Source organism: Oryx dammah, unplaced genomic scaffold (genome assembly GCF_014754425.2).
Source record: "Oryx dammah isolate SB20612 unplaced genomic scaffold, SCBI_Odam_1.1 HiC_scaffold_27, whole genome shotgun sequence".
Taxonomy (NCBI): domain Eukaryota; kingdom Metazoa; phylum Chordata; class Mammalia; order Artiodactyla; family Bovidae; genus Oryx; species Oryx dammah.
Window position 1 is genome coordinate 6,200,323 of NW_024070211.1, and position 18,084 is coordinate 6,218,406.

The following is an 18,084-nucleotide window of genomic DNA, read 5'->3' on the forward strand; positions in this document are numbered from 1 at the left end:
AGGAAACTGAATTTTTAATTTTAATTTAATCCTAAGTAGCCACGTGGTGAGGGGCTTCCCTGGTGGCTCAGTGGTAAAGAACCTACCTGCCAGTGCAGGAGATGCAGGTTCGATCCCTGGGTCAGAAAGATCCCCTGGAGAAGAAAATGGCAGCCTACTCCAGTGTTCTTGCCTGGGAAATCCCATGGATGGAGGAGCCTGGTTGCTATACTCTATGGGGTCATGAAAGTCAGATACTACTAAGCAACTAAAAACAGTAACAAGTGCTCAGTAGCCACTGTTTGTGCTACCTTATTGGAAGCACAGATGCACAACTTTACCATTACCATAGAAAATTCTACCAGACAATTTTGCTAGATTAGGAAGGGTAAGTACTATGAGAATTTAAAGAAGGGAAAGATATACTTGTGAGTGTGAAAGACTTAGGGAGTGGTTTGCAGAGGAGGTGTCCTTTGGATTTTAGGTATTGGATTTACAGAAAAAGGTGAGGGTGGCTTTTAGGGAATTTAGGGATGATTTTTACTAGTATGTTAGAAAATGATTAGAGGTAAATTTGACTAGCTAGAGCCAGAGAGTTCTTATGCTGCTATGACAGTTTGGGCATTCATCTGTTAAACTATGTGAAATATATTTGGAAAAATTAATCTGGCAGTTGTGTCCTAGGTGAATTACAAGGAAAAACTGTTAAAACAAAAGATGAGCTTTAAGGTGATTAGGAAGTGAATGAATCACTCTAGCGAGGGTGTGGAGGAGAGAAGAGACTAGAGATGTAAATTTGAGAGTCATGGGTGTACAGGTAAGAACAAGTACCCTGCTGACTCATTTCTGCCTCTTGGGATATCTTTTGTCCTTGATTATAAGTAGTTGTAGAACCTCTGAACAACAATAGAGGTTGTTCTGTCAGCCTTCTTTATGGTCCAACTCTCACATCCATACATGACTACAATAGAACAACAATAGAACAACCTCTGTTGTTGCTCAGTCTCTCAGTTGTGTCCAGCTCTTTGTGATCCCATGGACTGCAGCACGCCAGGCTTCCCTGTCTTTCACCATTCCCAGAGCTTGTGCAGACTCATGTCCACTGAGTCAGCGATGTCATCCAACCATCTTGTCCTTTTCTGTCGGCCCCTTCTCCTCCTGCCTTCGATCTTTCCCAGCATCTGTGTTTTCCAGTGAGTTGGCTCTTTGCATCAAGTGGCTAAAGTATTAGAGTATCATCCTCAGCATCAGTCCCTCCAGTGGATATACAGGACTGATTTCCTTTAGGATGGACTGGTGGGATCTCCTTGCTGTCCAAGGGACTCTCAGGAGTCTTCTCCAACACCACAGTTCAGAAGCATTGATTCTTCAGGGCTCAGCCTTCTTTATGGTCCAACTCTCACATCCATACATGACTACTGGAAAAACCATAGCTTTGACTAGATGGACCTTTGTCCCCAAAGTAATGTCTCTGCTTTTTAATACACTGTTTAGGTTTTGTCATAGCTTTTCTTTCAAGGAGCAAGGGTCTTTTAATTTCATGGGTGCAGTCACCATCTGCAGTGATTTTGGAGCCGTAGAAAATAAAGTCTGTCACTGTTTCCAGTGTTTACCCATCTATTTGCCATGAAGTGATGGGATCAGATGCCATGATCTTAGTTTTTTGAATGTTGAATTTTAATCCATCTTTTTCACTCTCCTCTTTCACCTTCATTGAGAGGCTCTTTAGTTCCTCTTTGCTTTCTGCTATAAGGGTGATGTCATCTGCATATCTGAGGTTATTGATATTTCTTCCAATAACCTTGTTTCCAGCTTGTTCTTCATCCGGCCCAGCATTTCACATAATATACTCTACATACAAGTTAAATAAGCAGAGAATTTTACTTAGGGATAAAAGATTCCCAATCCTTTGTGTTCAGAGCATTCAGTCTTCTGAGTTGGTGCCACTGGTAAAGAACCAACCTGCCAGTGCAAAAGACTTAAGAGATGCGGGTTCGATCCCTGGGTTGGGAAGATTCCCTGGAGGAGGGCATGGCAACCCACTCCAGTAATCTTGTCTGGAGAATCCCGTGAACAGAGGAGCCTGGCAGGCTATACTCCATGGAGTTGCAGAGTCAGAAATAAGGGACTCTACAAGGGACTCCCAACAAGTCCATCCAAGGGACTCCCAAGAATCCAACACCACAGTTCAAAAACATCAATTCTTTGGCACTCAGCTTTCTTTATAGTCCAACTCTCACATCCTCAGTCAAATAGGATAAGGTTTCAGTTCAGCTCAGTCACTCAGTCGTGTCCAACTCTTTGTGACCCCATGGACCGCAGCACGCCAGGCCTCCCTGTCCATCACCAACTCCCAGAGCCCACCCAAACCCATGTCCATTGAGTCTGTGATGCCATCCAACCATCTCATCCTCTGTCATCCCCTTCTCCTCCTGCCCTCAATCTTTCCCAGCTTTACGGTCTTTTCAAATGAGTCAGCTCTTCGCATCAAGTGGCCAAAGTATTGGAGTTTCAGCTTCAACATCAGTCCTTCCAGTGAACACTCAGGACTGATTTCCTTTAGGATGGACTGGTTGGACCTCCTTGCTGTCCAAGGGACTCTCAAGAATTCAACACCACAGTTCAGAAACATCAGTTCTTCGTCACTCAGCTTTCCTTATAGTCCAACTCTCACATCCATACATGACCACTGGAAAAACCATAGCCTTGACTAGATGGACCTTTGTTGGCAAAGTAATGTCTCTGCTTTTTAATATGCTGTCCAGGTTGGTTATAACTTTCCTTCCAAGGAGTATGCGTCTTTTAATTTCATGGCTGCAGTCACCATCTGCAGTGATTTTGGAACCCCAAAAAATAGTCAGCCACTGTTTCCATTGTTTCCCCATCTATTTGCCATGAAGCGATGGGACTAGATGCCATGATCTTAGTTTTCTGAATGTTGAACTTTAAGCCAAGTATCTACATTTCTGGGAGATTTTAATGTAAAATCTCTATGAGATGTTTACCTGATCAAGTTTATTTTGTTTGCCACTAGAGTTTCAGCTTATTAAGGACAGAGAGACTCATTTACAATCACTTTCTCCACTATGCTGTGTTCTCGATGTTTAGTGTTTGATAGATAAATTCGTGTGTTAAATAAGATTCTGAGAGCACATCAAAACTGTTCAATTCATCCATAATTGTTTCCATTTTCTAACCCAATCTATGTTTTCAGTAAAACTCTTATCTCTACCCTCCTAGCTACTGACTCCTGAAATCTGTGGTCATGTCATTTTAAAAAAAAGATAATAGCAGCCCGGCATCTGGAGCTATTTCAGAGATATTTAAAAATTAAAATAGATTATACCTTCTCTGATCCACAGGATTTTGCATTTCAGAAGCCTAATAAGTTAGCTGTGTTTTATGTGAAAGCCACTTTGTCCTTGCCCTGTCTCCACAGCCAGTAAATTGTTTATTTTATTCATTTTGTCTTTTCATTGAGTCCAAGATAGAGAGCTGTTGTTTCTGTGGCTTCTTGAAATCTTTATTGGGATGGGAGTCAAAATGATAATTTGACAGTGTTCCTAGGTTTTTTCCTATTTCCTATGGAATAGTAATTAGAAGTACAGATTGACATTAGACAGACTTGTTGTTCTAGTTGACTATATTTTTGTTTGACTGAGGACTATTTTAGTCTTTTTTTAAAGCTGTGGTTTTTCCAATAGTCATGTATGGATGTGAGAGTTGGACTATAAAGAAAGCTGAGTGCCAAAGATTTGGTGCTTTTGAACTGTGGTGTAGAAGACTCTTGAGAGTCCCTTGGACTGCAAGGAAATCAAACCAGCCCATCCCTAAAGGAAATTAGGGAAGCCTGTTGTGCTGCAGTCCATGGGGTCACAAAGAGTTGGATGCGACTGAACTGAAAAGTGCGGTTCAAACTGAATGTGGTTTGTAATACCACATTACACATTTTAACAGAGAGATCCATAATAATCCTTGCTATCCTAAGTTGCTCTACCCTACAGTAAAACATTCACTAGGACTGCTTCCTCTTCCTACTTGTGACTGGGTTTCCTCTTTATAACCAGTGTAAATTAGTAGTAAGGCTTGTAGTCTCCATTTCCCCATGACTTGCTTCTTAGTTTGTGTTCATAAGGATTCTTTGCTCTAATCATTCAACTCTCTTCAGTCACCAGTGTTTTGTTTCTTTAAGCAAATGTACCTTTTTATTGTTTTTGACTATTGCCATTTGCAGCTTTTATTCCCTGCCCACCATCCACACCTCCGATTTGGTTTCTGAAATTCTTTTGCTGTTTTCCTATTTTTTTCCTATTTCCTATGGAACAGTAAAATATAAATAAAAATATATAAAATAAAAATATAGATTGGCATTGGACGGACTTGTTATTCTAGTTGACTATATTTTTGTCTGACTGAGGACTATTTTAGTCTTTTGTTGAAACTTCCAGTATGTGAACATAACATATATGTACATACAAATGCACGCACAAACACAGTTTTTAGTTGTAGAGAGCCTCAGAGTCATTAATTTGAATTTCAGTACTATGATGTGAAAGTTAGTTTGGGCTAAATCTGAACTGACAAAAGATTGTTTCATGAGAGATTTTGTTTTAACGGTTACCTGTTAGAAGCTCACCTGTTCTTTGTTATTTGCTTATTTCCTTTTAAAATTGAAGATAGAAAGCAATCCACATTTATTTACAGTTCCAAATTGAGTTTCTGACTTTAGACGTCCACTGTATTTAGCTTTCCCTGGTATAATCTCCATCTAGGTAGAGTACAGAGAGATGGATGAAAGTTTGGCCAACCTCTCAGAAGACGAGTATTATTCAGAAGAAGAGAGAAATGCTAAAGCAGAGAAGGAAAAGAAGCTTCCTCCACCACCCCCTCAAGCCCCACCTGAGGAAGAAAATGAAAGTGAGCCCGAGGAACCATCTGGTGAGTTGTAGTAACTAACCACAGTTTTGTTTTATCTTAGAATAAATGAATTTACTCCTGTTCTGCAGTGTTTTTGATGTCTTTGGTTTATACTCTGCTATTGGCCATGTGTATTTTAGTATGTGTATATGTGCATATACACATTTACACACAGACATATACATACATAATGGTACTGACTTTGTTTTTGTGTGCATCTGTACATATAGGAGGAAAGTAAAGAAGGAGGGTAAAAGGGTAATGGCTATGTAAAGCAGTTGGAAAGTTGGAGAAAATGAACAATTGGAGAAAACATACAAAAGTCAAACCCAAAGAACCAAACCTCTCACTGGTAACTCTGATTCAGAATTTAGAGGTAGAATGGTTCAGAAATTATTCTAGCTAAATTGTGCCACTTACTTTATGGTTAGGTACATTCTGATAAAACTGTCATGGTGTGTATCAGTGTTGAAGAGGGTCTTTCTGGTGAACAAATGTAAAATGTAGTCTAAAGTCAAAAAGAAAAGGCCTAAATGCCTATTTAGTTATTGAGCCCTGTACTCAAAAGAATGTTGTGAGAAAAGGCTATGAAGAGATTCTAAGGTAATACAATTGTCCCTGTGACCTGGAAAGATTGCTGGAGTCTATGGTACTGTTCTCAGAGCTTCAAACATCTTTAAAAATTCTCACTAACATCCCTTCATGAGTCCTGCTGAAGATACCCAGACCAATCAGGAATACCCTTTTGTTTTGGAAGACCAGACAAAAGTGGAATCTTAGTTAATGTTTCATATCTTCTGCCTTTAAAGGCATTTCATTAACTCCTCTTGACTTTGGATTTTTACTAGTTCTTCTCTTTAAAATATTTTCTGTATTTGCAGTACCAGCTCCAGGCCCATTCACCTCACCAATTCTTTTAGTTCTGCACCTCTTGAAAATAAAGTACTTGTTTCAGATCCCATCTGCTGTATGTTGCATCACTTTCATAGGTACCCTGATTAAGACATACTATCTTTAAGAAATTTTATCATTTTTTTAGTTTTTTTTTTGTGGTTGTTGGTGTTTGTTTCTCTCCTCTATTATGTTAAACAAATACCCAGAAGTTACTGTATTTTTTTTTAAGGGATTAATACTGATGTATCACTTGAGAATATAACAAATTAGGTGTTAATTTAAACTTAGAACTTATCAAACAGATTCTGAGGTTAAAATTCAAAAATAAAAATTTATAATTTACAATAATTGTAAGTAAGTGTAATGAAAGTATACAGCTTGAGTGCATTTAGAAAACGATTCTGGGTTTAATTCTTCTTAAAGAATCAAATTTTCTAAGAATTTTTCCTAAAACTTTCTTAAAATGACTTATCAGTTACTTCCTAGGAGTGGCATATTATCTTTGGGAGTAGTGTCCCTGTGGCAAATGTACCTCAGCAACACTGCCTCTCTTTTTGTTGATTTATTTTTCCTCTTCTTTCTAGTCTTTTACATTTAGCGCTCTCCTCTTCTTTCTGTCCTTACTCCCAACTCTCCCTTTGAGTCTCTGCTCCTTTCTTCTATAACTTTGGTAATTGCTTGCCTTTGCTGTAGATTTGCTTATGCGGCACTCGGGAATAATCAGATAATCTGATATCTCAGATACTGCCTCCCTCTCTTTTTTGTGTGGTTGTCAGTGTCTCCAGGAAGAAGCTGATTTACTGGTTAAGTTGATACATACTTTGTCCTCTGAAAATTTTAAACCAAGTCTTAGTGTTTTCTTTCTTGTAAAAGAGGTTTTTTATTTTGCTTTCTTTTTCCATAAATGTCAGGTACTGTTTCTACAAAAAGTAAATATCTTAGCAAAGGGATTTAGGGTCTGTGGAACTGTTTTTATGCCTTTATATTCTAGTTCATTTTAATCCAGCGGTTTAGTTTTAATAAGTTTTAAACTGTTTAATAATTTGGAGAAAGTTAAAGTTGATCTTCTCAAGTTTAGGATATCTTCAGTGCTCAGAAGTTTGTTGATTACAGCCAAAACTTCCTAACCATTTGTGCTTCTGAAAATAGTTATCGTTCCTCTAAAACAACTTAAATTTTTTAAAACATTGTAGGGTGAATTAGCGAAGTACTTTCCCTGGGAAAGTAGTGGTAACTTACTGGCCTGCAGAATTTGGAAATAGTTTGGGTCCTTATGGTGAATAATTAAATATTATCAGGGGAGTTCAAGTATGCAGAAACTGTCCAGGTTTTCCAAATCTCTTGTCCTATCTGAACTAGTTCTGTCACCTACGTTTTCATTCAGAAATGAATGGTGGCTTTGCTGTATGGGTATCTTAAATTCTTGAGAGATGATGTGGGTTTGGTTCTTTACGTGTGTGTGTATATATATATCTATATATGCAGATTTAATATTTATCTTTAGTTGTGCTGGGTCTTTGTTGCTGAGTGCCATCTTTTCTAGTTGTGATAAGCGGGGACTGCTCTTCATTGTGATGCGTGGGCTTCTCATTGAAGTGGCTTCTCTGTTGCAGAGCACGGGCTTTAGGGCATACTTGCGTAGTTGTGGCCATGGGCTCTGTGGCTCTGGAGCGCTGGCTGAGTAGTTGTGGTGTGCCTGCTTAGTTGCCATGCAGCATGTGGGATCTTCCCAGAGCAGGGACCAAACTTGTGTCTCCTGCATTAGCAGGTGGATTCTTAACCACTGTGCCACCCAGAGAAGCCCTAGGTCTGATTCTATGCCAAATCTTTTCAGTCATTTTAGGTGATAACTAGACATTAACTTGGAGGAGGAAATGGCAACCCACGCCGATATTCTTGCCTGGGAAATCCCATGGACAGAAGAGCCCGGTGGGCTATAGTCCATGGGGTTGCAAGTGTCGGACACAGCTTATCGACTGAACAACAAGGCGTTAACTTAGTCTCTTAAAATATATAAGGTTTGAATATATTTCATTCTTACCAATTTTTAAACATGTTTAGAAAATTTGCTTTGCTTTCCATAGTGTTAATCTTTAGAATAAGCTATTTTGTTAATTATGAAATCACAATGCGATATTCTGAAGTCAGTAGGTCAAATGATTTGATTGGAGAAGATTCCTCTAGGAGAGTTCTAAGAGGAGGCCAGAAAGGGAGGTTGGAGCCTCGGTTACCAGGGTAAGGAATTTGTACTTAATGTCTTTTGAACTCTGGGAAGGTGTGGTCAGAGGTAGTAGCACTGAGGTCTTTTGAGTAAAGAGTATTTACCAAAAAACATGTTTTGGAAAAATCAACCTATCTGTTATTTAAAGGGGAAGTAAAGGAGTAAAGAGACTGGGATTGGAGAGATGATTTTTAGACTTTTTGTTTATTGAGTTTACTGGATCTTGATCAGAAGAAAAATCCTGTCAATATCAAAGTTGAATTTCTGTGGAAACAAGAGGTTTGGGTTTTGGGAATTTCCTGGCAATCCGGTGGTTAGGACCCCACACTTTCACTGCCAGGCCTGTGTTCGATCCCTGGCCAGGGAACTAAGATTCGGCAAGCATGCGTGATGTGCCCCTTCCCCCCAACCAAAAAAATGAAAGTTTGGGGTTTTTTTGTTTGAACTTAGTTGGGAAAAAAGCTTTCTGTTCTGGGTTAAACATTGTTTGTAGATTTGTCGGTTTTTAATTATAACTTAATTAAACTTAATAAACATTATAACTTAATGTGGCATGTAGTTCCGTGTAGTTACCTGGGCAAAGGTATTTTTCGTATTAAATATTGCTGCTTATATTTAAAATTCACCTAATCTTTTTTCTTAAACATTTCCCATCTATTTTTACATTTGCTGTACACTTCTGAATATATTTTAACAAACGATGGTTTTATTTGGTTTTCTAGTACCTTTTCTATCAAGATAAAAGTGGTTTGTTTTTGGGGGTCATGGCAGCTCAGCCTGAACAGGTTGCCTTTGGCATTGCATGTTTGGTTATTAGTGGTGCCACATAATAGTAGAGCTTCGATACAATGGAGTGAAATCTCAGTTGGAGATAATACTGATTTAAAATAATTGCCCCTCTGTTAAAGTAGCTTTCTGTTGGAGAAAAGATTTCTTCCCCTCTTGAGTCAGTTGTTACCCTCTGTACCTTAGATTATTCCTCAGTGAGGTTTTACTATGTTAACTAATTTGCTAGCACTTTGTTTTTTATTTTCATACAAAAACATAATTTTTTTCCCCTTCACTGCTTTTCAGCAATTGAAATTTTCCAGGAAAATCTCACTAGTAGTTCCTGGATTTAAATTTTCTGTTGGATTACTGTTTAGGAACTCTGGTTTGAGATTACTGTTTAGGAACTCTAACTCTTGAGGTTAGAAGTAGCTTAGTTGTATATAGCTTAAGACTTTTATGGAAACTTACTCTAAAAATGAAATTTAAAATATGTTATTAAGTTGCCTGTCTTAAGATTTCTTCACAATAATGAATTTCTCAATAGAAACATCAGAAGTATGTTTAAAATATATGTATGTACAGAATGTATGTGCATGTGTCTTTTGTGTACCATTTTCCAGACTCAGTGCTATACTAATACTCTGTAATGAAACTGGAAGGCTTTCATTAACCATTGGTTAACTCTTTAACAGTTTTGTTAGATATTGTTTGCTGGTCAGTGACTACTCTATAATACTCTGTTTTATTAAATGACTGGGAAGAATCACTTTATCTCCTTGTTTAAGGATTCTGGTAAGAACAGAAAGGAAAGTATTTCTCTTTATTGTACCTGGTAATTTTGGATGTGTGTGGTGTATGTGTTTGAAAGAGATGTAAGCTATTAGGCAAATTACAAAACATTGAGACACAAGAGACTGGTGTAACAATTTTGTGTAGTTTTAATAATTTGGGGACCTTGATCTTGTAATAATCATGCTGTAGCTTGAAAGTATATTTTAAAAATCACACAAAAGGAGATGTAACCTTAAGTAGTAAAAATACCCCCAAAACCCCACTAAATTTATAGAAAATATACCAAATGTATCTTTATGGGTCGAAGAACTTAGCTTAAAACTGAGTGAAATTTGATCGCAAGTAATAATATAACGAAAATATCCATATGACAAAAGATTGATGACCAAAAATTTGGTGAATTGATTTAGTTCAGCAAAAATCCAAAAGAATCTTTTGGATAATGCTTTAGAACTTGATACAATTAAATTTGACCAGAGAAGAGCTGAAGATGGACCTTAGTTCAAAAGGAAAAATCAGTGGTCAGTCCCAATATTTGTAAGTGGTCCTTATATTTTCATACTTCTTTGTTTACAACATGCCCTGGTCATCTTCCCTGTGAGGCAGTCACACTGATTGCAATCAGTAAAAGTGCCGGATTCAGCAGCATGGATAGTTATGGTCAGAGTTCAGGTGAATATTTTTGTTTTTTGTGCTCTAAGTGCTCTCTAGTGGTTTATCCCAGGCTTTTCTCTCTCCATGCCTACAAGTGCACAGCCCCCATACCCATCAACAGACCCTCTTTTACAGATTTAATAGAAGTTGCTAGGAAACTCATTCCTGAAGAGTTATTTATGTTGCCATTTTGGCCTGTAGTGTCAACTAAGTGCCTGAAATAATTTGATTTTTCTTATCATATGAAGTGTGATGCATACATTTAGAAAACAGACCTAGGATTAATTTTCTTGCCTTTTTTTTTCGTATAGCATCCTTTCAATGTTCTGATTTGGAACTATGCTCCAGAATAACTTACTAGAGATCTGGGGGAAAATGTCACAGCCTGAAAAGGTAATCTAGATCAATTCAACAAAATTTTTTTATTTTGAGAGATTACTTAAAATGGACCAAAATGTATATTACTATCCAATACATGGTCCCCACTCTGATAATTTGTAGCTTGATATGAGATATAGCTGTATTACTGTCAATGGCAAAATACCCTTAAGTGTTACATTATAGAATAAGAATTTGGAGAGACGTAGAGACAGAAAGGGTGGAAAGGAAGGAAGTCTTCAGATTCTTCTTTACTTACTGGAAGAATTAAAAAACAAACAAAAAAAGAAACCCAACAAGGAAGGGGATTGGTAGTATAGAGGAGAAAAATTTTCTACACAAAATAAGATTCTCTCAAATGTGCAGCTGCTCATTCTCTGTATTTTACATACATTAATTGTAAAACTATAATGTTTTATTCCAGGCATGGTGCTAGATTCTGAGGATTTAAGTCCTATAAAAAATTCACTGTCCAGTTTAGGTTTATAGATATATTAATTGACAGTAATGAAGAAACAGTACAGTAAAAGTGTATTCAAAGTTTGATGAGATCTCAGAAGTTGTTTTCAGATGTTTTTCCCAAGATTGGATTTTGGAAGTTGTACTTTAAACATAAAAGAATGAAATTAGGCTTTTATGAAGCAGTTTGACAGCCTTGATTTTTAACTGTTTACTGCTTTTGGTTGATAAGAACCTTTGAATGAGATGCTACCAAGTTATGTTTGGTCTTTTAGAGATTGTGCTGCTTTTCTTTTTTTTTTTTAGATGTTTGTTTATTTATTTGGCTATTCCAGGTCTCAGTTGCAGCACGTGGGATCTATTTCCCTGAGCAGGGCTCCGCCTTGGGCACTCTGCACTGGGAGTGCAGAGTCTTAGCCACTGGACCACCAGGGAAGCCCTGTGCTGCTTTTCTTAATGACTGATTTTATTTTATTATTTTGCTTTATTTTCTATTAATGCAAAACAGTGATCTGTTTAGTTGAACAACTTTATTTTTACAATCTCCTTGTATTCTTTTTGCTGCCGTCGTTCATTTGGTGTGATCATGGATAATAGAAGAGCAGGATACTTTGTGAGGATTTTGTCATCTGCAGAATGGGTCCTGATATGAGGATCAAATGAGAACATATGCACTCCTCTTTTGTGTACAAACATCTTGTATTTATTAAACACAGAGTTGAACCAGGAATAAAGTGGATTGGTGGAGGTATTTTTATTGAAGTATAGGTGATTTACAATGTGTTAATTACTGCTGCACAGCAAAGTGATTCAGTTATACATACATATATATATATATGTTTAGTTATATGTATATTCTTTATTTAGTATTCTTTTCCATTAAGGTTTATCACAGGATATTGAATATAGTTCTGTATGCTATACGGTAGGACCTTATTGTTTATCCATTCTGTATATAACAGCTTACATCTGCTAACCCCAACCTCTCAATCCATCCTGCCCTGAAACCCTATTCCCTTGGCATCCACTAAGGTTGCCACCAAAAACCACACTGTTCTCAGTGTCTGTGATTCTGTTTTGTAGATAGGTTCATTTGTGTTATAGTTTAGATTACACATATAAGTGATATCATATGGTATTTGTCTTTCTGACTTGCTTCACTTAGTATGATAATCTCGAGTTGCATTAGATTGGCATTTTAATCAGGAAAAAATCAGGTGAGGTTATGGACAAGGTTGACATATATATTCTGTCACTTTTGGAAACTGGAAAGTGTTTAAGCCCATTTTCAGTAATGTGAATAGATCTTTCTTTGCAAGATTGATCATTCTTTAAGCTTTCATATGTTAAATCATCAGAAGAATAGCAAATCTTGACAATGTAAATCCATGTGTCAACTATTGAGATATAACATGTTAAATTTTGCCATATTTGCTGATCACAGAGGTTTTAAACATTTGAAAGTAGAAGTGTTTTTACTTTTGCTATTTTTTAGCATCTTCTGATATTTGAAGATAGAAGAGTACATATGATTAATTTATTTCTAAGAATTTGTATGTTTTTCATAGTATCGTAGACTCAAATTACACTTCAGATGGAGGGAGCCTCTAATCATAACCTAGGAAGGTGCAGATAGCCAGAATTCTGAAAAACCTACCGGAGCAGGAAAAGGGGATTCTCCTATTGGGAAATACATTCATGGTTATCAGTTGTGAAAAGGTATAATGGTTCTTTTAATAGCAGGTCCAGAATAAAGTTCCATATTGGCCTTTTTAAAAGCAGGTAAATAACTACAAAAAATAAGCTTTGTTTTTAACTACTCAGATTAAGCTTGGTAGTTGAGCAACATAGCATAGCATCCGAATTGTAGATTTTCCTTGCAACATTTTGAAAAGTGAACTACAAACCAAGATTTTGCAACAAAATAAGGAAAATATGCTCTGTGCAATGTGGAGGGAAATAACATGTGAAGAAGTCAGTTCTTCCAGTTGGTTTCTAAAAGCTTTGTTTTCGTCCCTAGCTTGTAGGGCTTTTACTTTCTTTTATATAAGACCCCTGCTGCTGAGCTTCTCAGTTCTGTCCCATGTTAAATTCTGGAGCAAATCTGTGCTACACCTTTTCCAGTGGTACAGTGAAAAAATTCCAGGCAGGCTCCTACCTCAGGCAGCAGTTTTCTTGCTTTTCAGACTTTAAGGTTATCTATTCTTAGTTCATTGTTTTAAATAACAGTGTAACCCTAGAATTGCTGCTCTAATTGGAGATTTCATTTTGGTTAATTTTGTTGGAGAGTATTGATCAGTGTTTTAGGTGTGTGGGTGTGTCTGTGTGTGTTAGTCGCTCAGTCATGTCCAACCCCACGGACTGTAGCCCACCAGGCTTCTCTGTCCGTGGAATTCTCCAGGCAAGAATACTGGAGTGGATTGCCATGCCCTTCTCCATTGGTCAGCGTTAGGTGTTTTTAAATGCCTCTGATGTACATCAGAGGAACCCCTGAGGCTTCTTTAGGCTAATTTAGATCTACCTTTCTGAGCCTTTACATTTCTTTCAGCTGCTATAGATCATTTATTCTTCTGCTGAAAATCATAGTAAAAAAGGCAGAAAAGAGTATAGACCATTTTTAAGCCACCTCTCACTAAAGCAAGGACAGAAAAGCAGCATGAAGTGGTTGGTGATGGTCACCAATAACTCAGTTTTTCTCAAAATTTTTTTTTTTTAACTTTTTTTTTTTTGTCATTTACATGGACCAGTTCCTCTTTGAAACTGTGTCTTTCCTTATGAGATTAACATATAGTTGCTTCAGGCTCTTTTACCTCCATGCTAATTTAAAATTTCTTAGTCCCATTCTCACTTGTGAGTTCCAGTCTTTAATTTCCCACCATCTTTAGAGTGAAGTGAAGTCGCTCAGTCGTATCTGACTCTTTGCCACCCCATGGACTGTAGCCTACCAGGCTCCTCCATCCATGGGATTTTCCAGTCAAGAGTACTGGAGTGGGTTTCCATTTCCTTCTCCAGGAGATCTTCCCCACCCAGGGATTGAACCTGGGTCTTCCGCATTGTAGGTAAATGCTTTATTTACTCTCAGAGCCCATTTTATGTTACTAACCTGTCCCAGATTTAGTGTTTATACATTTTCTTACTGAAGTCCATTCTCCTGAACTTTGGAAGCTTGCAGTCATCTTGAAACTCCCTTATCTCTTTCATCAAGTTGAAAAGTCGTGTCCTCCTGTGTGCAGCTTCTTCGACTTGTTAGATGCCTCATCCATTTTTACTATCTCCTTTTTAATTTTAGTGGATTTTGCTTCATATCCAGATTATTTATTTCAGTAGTCTTTCTATTGAATCTCCCCATCTGATCACCTGTCCCCTCTGGTACAAAGTGACTGGATTAGTTTAATTAAAATGTCACTTGTTTTATTGCTTTCTTGGTAAAAATCATACTGTTCTCCTGCATTACTAATAAGACCAAGTTTAAGTTTTGGCTCTGAAGGGGGTACTTTTTTGCCTATCCTGTGTTTCCCACTGCTCTTTGAGATCATCTCCTTCATTAAGCAGCATGCTGTGTGCAGTTCTTTGCACATACCATATCTGTGCTTTTCTCCTTACTTTTGTAAATGTTTTGGCCCATGCCAGTGGTTTCACTGTCCCTCCCACCCACAGTCTCTCCACATCTCTCTGGATTTGTTCAGAAAAGCTTCAATGATTCCCCCAAGTCTGTACTTGTTTCCTCTTAAAAATAAAGAAAAGTTTCTGGGTATTTTTTCGTCTTTCCCCTGTAGATCACAAACCCTTTGAAAGTAGGCACTCAGGTCTTCCCGGGTAGTGTAGTTGTAAAGGATCTGCCTGCCAATGCAGGAGGCAGAAGAGACTCAAGTTAGATCCCTGGGTCAGGAATATCCCCTGGAGTTGGAAATGGTGCCAACTCCAGTATTCTTGCCTAGAAAATTCCATGGTCAGAGCAGCCTGGGAGGCTACAGTTCATGGGGGTCACAAACAGTTGGATGCAACTGAGTGTGCGCACGCACGCATGCACACACACACACACACTATTCTACCTTTGATTTTGTGCATGGCAATTTTTGTTTGGGTTTTCAGTAAACATTAAATTTGTGAGGTTATTAAGAAATTCAACTAGAGTGTTAATATAGTAGACACTTGTATATCAAAGATGGTTTTTTGAGATTTCTTTTTCCTTTGCTAGTTTGATTGAAGTCAGTCCTTGGCAGTCATTTTTATTCTGTAAATTTTGTAAAATTATGATTAATTGATTTTCTGTTAAAAAACGATTGCTTCCTCTAAGATTTAGAAGCTCGTCAAAATGTTTATAAAAATTATCAATGTGTTTCTAAGAAATTAGTCAAAATATGACTGTGTTGTTTAGTATGTTAATGGGAACAATAAACCAGTAATTCTCACTTCCATGCCTGGCTAAATGAAAATATTTGGAAGCAACAGACTTCCTCTGAAGATGTTGGAAGAGTATGAATTTTGAATTAAGAGTTTGAATTAAGATGAAGAAATATTTCGTAGTGTGACTATAACTAAAATACTTCACTGTTCTTCAAGAATAACTTAACATATTTGCAGATTTATTAGAGGATGACTGAAAGACTGCTATGTAAAATAAACCAAAACGATTTTCAACTGGGAGAAAATATGCACAAATAAACTGTATTAAGGGTCTGTGCTTCAGACTTGAGGATTTTGTGTGTGTGTGGTGGAGGGGAGTGGGGTAAAAACAATAGGAAGTATTCTCACACAGGAATGCCAAATTAAGTTAATATTAAAAAGTTGCTTTGTATAATTTTTCTTCTGTTTTGGATTTGAGCTCATGGAAAACAAAAACCATGTTTGCCTGATGTTCATGTCTTTGTACCACTGTAAGAAGAAAAGTTCCAGGCCCGAAAGACCCAAAGAACAAATGAGTACAGCATTTTACGTGTTCTCGTCAGAGACACTACCTGGATGGAAAGTTAGCTGCAGACATTTTTCTGTGTGAAAGTGAAAGTGTTAGTCACTTACTCATGTCCAACTCTTTGTGACCCCATGGATTATAGACCACCAGGCCCCTCTGTCCATGGAATTCTCCAGGCAAGAATACTGTAGTGGGTTGCCATTTTCTTCTCTAGGGGAGCTTCCTGACCCAGGGATTGAACCTGGATCCTCCTACTTTGCAGGCAGATTTTCTTTTTTTTTTTTTACGATCTGAGCCACCAGGGAAGCCCCAGTTTTATGTGCATTTTCTTAATGAAATGATTAATACGCTGTTAAAAAATAAAGGAAATTAATATGTAATTATAAAACTGTTTCTTATGCCAATTGCATTGCATAATTCTGTGCTTTAAACATTATAGCATTCTGGCAAAATGAATCTGAGAGCTAGTAAAGTGCAAAAAAAAAAAAAAAAGATGAATTGGTCTAGAATACCACTAAGAAAGATGGTGCTGTTTTCCACTGTCTTGGAGAAGTATTCACCATCACAATACTCATGAGTATATTGTGATTAGAGAGAAAACAACCACCTTATCTTTACTTTCAAACAGGTTACCAGTGTTTGTCAAGAGATATATTGTTCATTTACCTAATTTAAAGCACTTTTTGTTTTTCATCATTTCTTAAAAAGGTGTTTATATCACCTTCTGCTTGGTTTTCTCCTGTTTTTCTGCTTAAGTAATACCCCAGAGTTTCACTTCTTTTTTTTTTTTTTTTTTTTTGACTCCTGCTATAAGAAATACCTTTTAAAAATCTTTCCAGGGTATTGAATATTTTCCTTGTTTCTCCTACAATTTTTTTTTTTAATCAAAGAACAGTCTCAAAAAAACAAAAAAACAAAGAAAACAGTGTCTTTATAAGAATTTTGTTAGTTCCTCTTCAAAAGCAGAAGACGAAAAAGATTGCCTTACCTTGTTGACCTTCTGAGTACGTAAGTCAGGGGTAAGAACTCCATATTTCTATGAAGTACCATTGATAGAAAAGATCAGTCAGTAAAGTACATAGCATGTTGTGTGACATATAGTGGGAGAAGAAGGAAAATCATAGAAATAGGATTAAAATAATTAATACTTAATGGCAGGCTTTAAAGTGTTTTTTGATTTTACTTATTAAGAAGTGATGAGATGCCATCATGACAAGAGTTGGTTATTTTTATTCTTTGTTAAGCCAGGAACATAATTTGTGAAAGAAGAGCTATATTGTTATTTCTAATGCCTAAATGTTCTTCTTGGAAATGATTTCATTGTTTGAGCCCCTTTCCCGTCTTCTAAAATATAGTTTAATCTTCTGATCTAGTTTGGTTCTATTTTGGAACCAAACAAAATTATGACAATAATTTTTACTCAGAAACTTTTCAACTCTGAAAGTTTTTTAAATTAATTAATCTGTGTTTATTAAGAATGAACATTTTTTTACTTAAACTTTAAAAATAAAATATTAGATGTAGAGCTTAGAATTTCAAGATAGGTTTACAGATTGGATTTCATAATTGGAGTTATCTCTTCATACGTATAACCCCTTTTTCAAAGGCTGTAAACAACAGATCACACACCTTGTAACTTGTCTGAGAAGCATAATCCTCTGGAACCTAAAGGACCCTTCATGCAAGAGCAATGAGAAATAATTTTAGAATGAGATTCTATTCTCCTTTCAAAGCAGATCATATACCATCTAGCAGCATATTATAACATGTAAAAAATATTTATGTCTGAATACCTTCATACACTTAAAGATGAAAGTGTTGTTTTAAGTATCACAGTCCTAGGATCGTTCTTACAGTAAGGGGGTAATGTTAGTCTGCTCTCAACTCAAATGATGGAATAATCAGTCTGCTTTCTAGCTGAGATTCTTTTAAACTGTTTAATGAAGCTTGTCAAGTTTTAGATCTTTTGGGGATGGTGTCTCATATCTTCCAAAGATCACACTGTGGTTTTCCCATAGTGTATCAGGTGGCTGGAAGCTTAAGATGACCATTACATCTGTCTTGGAGATTGACTTTGGAAGAGTCTTGAAGATGATCTAACTTTCAA

The 18,084-nt window shown here is 36.9% G+C and overlaps 1 protein-coding gene across 2 annotated transcripts in view; it reads left to right on the forward strand.

The window, feature by feature from the left end:
* KDM1A (lysine demethylase 1A) overlaps nucleotides 1–18,084 on the forward strand; it is a 63,551-nt gene that overhangs the window by 5,603 nt on the left and 39,864 nt on the right. For both annotated transcript variants that reach the window (XM_040229558.1, XM_040229559.1), the window contains exon 2: nucleotides 4,752–4,917. In XM_040229558.1, coding sequence (XP_040085492.1) covers nucleotides 4,752–4,917 — 166 coding nt within the window. The remainder of the gene's footprint in view (nucleotides 1–4,751; nucleotides 4,918–18,084) is intronic.